At 45.1% G+C, this 1,992-nt stretch overlaps 2 protein-coding genes across 2 annotated transcripts; one reads left to right on the top strand and one right to left on the bottom strand.

Annotated features, from left to right (window-relative positions):
* Positions 1-411: 411 nt before the first annotated feature.
* C8R40DRAFT_1075476 (uncharacterized protein) lies at positions 412-1,127 on the top strand (the record flags this gene model as incomplete). Its single annotated transcript, XM_046226875.1, has 7 exons — positions 412-417; positions 509-541; positions 583-682; positions 740-784; positions 838-930; positions 980-1,012; positions 1,087-1,127. The coding sequence occupies 7 exons, from the start codon at positions 412-414 to the stop codon at positions 1,125-1,127; spliced, it is 351 nt and encodes a 116-aa protein (XP_046078695.1).
* Positions 1,128-1,300: 173 nt separating this feature from the next.
* On the bottom strand, positions 1,301-1,705 carry C8R40DRAFT_1064632 (uncharacterized protein; the record flags this gene model as incomplete). Its single annotated transcript, XM_046225568.1, has 1 exon — positions 1,301-1,705. A coding segment is annotated over one exon (405 nt), but the record flags the coding sequence as incomplete, so codon positions are not given.
* Positions 1,706-1,992: the final 287 nt, after the last annotated feature.

Consider the following 1,992-nt stretch of genomic DNA (forward strand, 5'->3'; position numbering starts at 1 on the left):
AGAGAAATCCGTATGGTTAGCAGGTACAAAGGGACAGGGACTGGACCTATGCAAAAGGGTGTGTGTTCAAAATATACCAAGCTGGGGCTTCGGGACATTGAGGCGTTACTTAAATAGGTACGGGAAGTGAACAAGAGAACATCTGGAGGCATGAGGTAGCTAATCGGAGGGAGGGAGGTAATCGAGATTAATACTTAAAGGGGTTATCGGCTAGAGGGCTTTCGTACGCGTGTCGGGATGAAGGACGTTTGGGTAGTGGCGTCAGAAATACTTGGGGAGGTGTCGGGTGATACTTGGGGAGGTGCGGAGGACATACAGGAGGTGGTTAGGACGTATGGCAACGTGTGATGATTACTGGGACTGGTCTGGTTGTAGCCAGGGCATGACAATTTCTATTGCTTGAGGCAAGTGATGACGGTGAGTCACTATGCTACAGGCCGCCGCTACACCTCTAACTTCAGCTCAGAAATTGTATCTTTCTTTACCGACCTCTGCGATGCCACCATAGGACCCAAAGGAACTGTTATACACGATGAAACCAGTGAGTAGTCGAAGTTTTTTAGCCTTGAATCTGTATCTCAGGTGCATCTAGAGAACTCCCATGGGACCTTTACAGAGACAGCGATTGATATTGAGGTTCTTATCAAGCAACTCCGGCGGGAAATCTTCAAATCTGAAGTCTGTAAGTTCCTACCTACATGTATCTTAGTGTATATGGGATCAGCTGTAACTTGCATAGGTGTTGAAGAGCGTAATCAACACAATCTTCAGCAAGATCAACAAGGTGAGTTTAGACTATCTTTTTGAGTAGGCCTTCCGGCAATGACCTCTTTTTAGAATTGCGTAGTCTACTCAAGGATATCAAAGGAGCCGGAGTTGGACCCAACAACGAAATGATTAGTCCTCCAAGCTCTGCATTTTTTGCAACCGGTAGGTGGTAGGAAACAGGTGTTTCAATTTGGCTCATTTGTGAATACAGGTTCGAGCATAGATGACCCGATAGATGTTGACTGTAAGTGATTTCACAGCAGTTACCTACAACACATCTGATGAACTTGTAGACGTTGAAACGTGCGCTGATTGTAGTCAAGAAATTGATACTACTCTTCACAGAGAGCTCTGCTTAGGTATTTTCGATAACCTGTGATATGTTACTCGGTACTTTCTAAGACTCAAACTTACATCCAGCTCTGTAAAGTTATATAAATGTTGCTTAAAGGTTAATTAGAGCATATAGTTCAATGTCTGTGTTACCCTGCTTGTACTGTATGCTCTACTCTTATGAATGAAATAATCAAAATCAGAGCCATGACAATCTACCCAAAAGTTCATCTACAGTGGAAAAGTTTTCGAGGCGACGAAGATACGCTGTCTTTTTGTTCCCCTGCATCTTAGCATGACCTTCTGGGTCCTCCCTCTCAAACTCTTCCTCTGTACGACATCCGTTCTCAACCCAACGAAAGATAGCGCCTGCCGTATATTGAGTGAAGGATGTCCGAACATCTCCATATGCAACGGGAGTGTTCGAATGTGTTATAACGGCGGAGGGAAGGAGTATGGTAGCCGCGTGAGGAAAGTCAACTACGAGTTTCAGCTCCCATAGGATGAGTTGGGCGCTACGAGTTGCGTCGAAATTTCCTAGCGCCGTGATCGCACACCATCCGAATGCCCAGTTGAGGGAGTCGCGGTGTTTGAAGGTCCAAACATCCCCGCTGACACGCCTAAATTTTGGCTAGACGTCTATGCTGTGAATTGTGACATTTTCACGTATAGATTTGTATCAAGAGGACTGTAATTGAGACCCAGATTGACAGTCAAAGTCGATACTGAATCAGTCTAATAAGTTGAAGGGACCATATACCCATACTACCACAAGTTGGTCAGTTTACCCATCCCCGATACTACCTACGGATAGCAGTCTACCTGTTTGTCAAGCAGGATTATACCAGACTCGGACTACATCCGAAGGATGACCATTCACGTATGACATAC

Source organism: Lentinula edodes, assembly GCF_021015755.1.
Source record: "Lentinula edodes strain Le(Bin) 0899 ss11 chromosome Unknown C8R40scaffold_124, whole genome shotgun sequence".
Taxonomy (NCBI): domain Eukaryota; kingdom Fungi; phylum Basidiomycota; class Agaricomycetes; order Agaricales; family Omphalotaceae; genus Lentinula; species Lentinula edodes.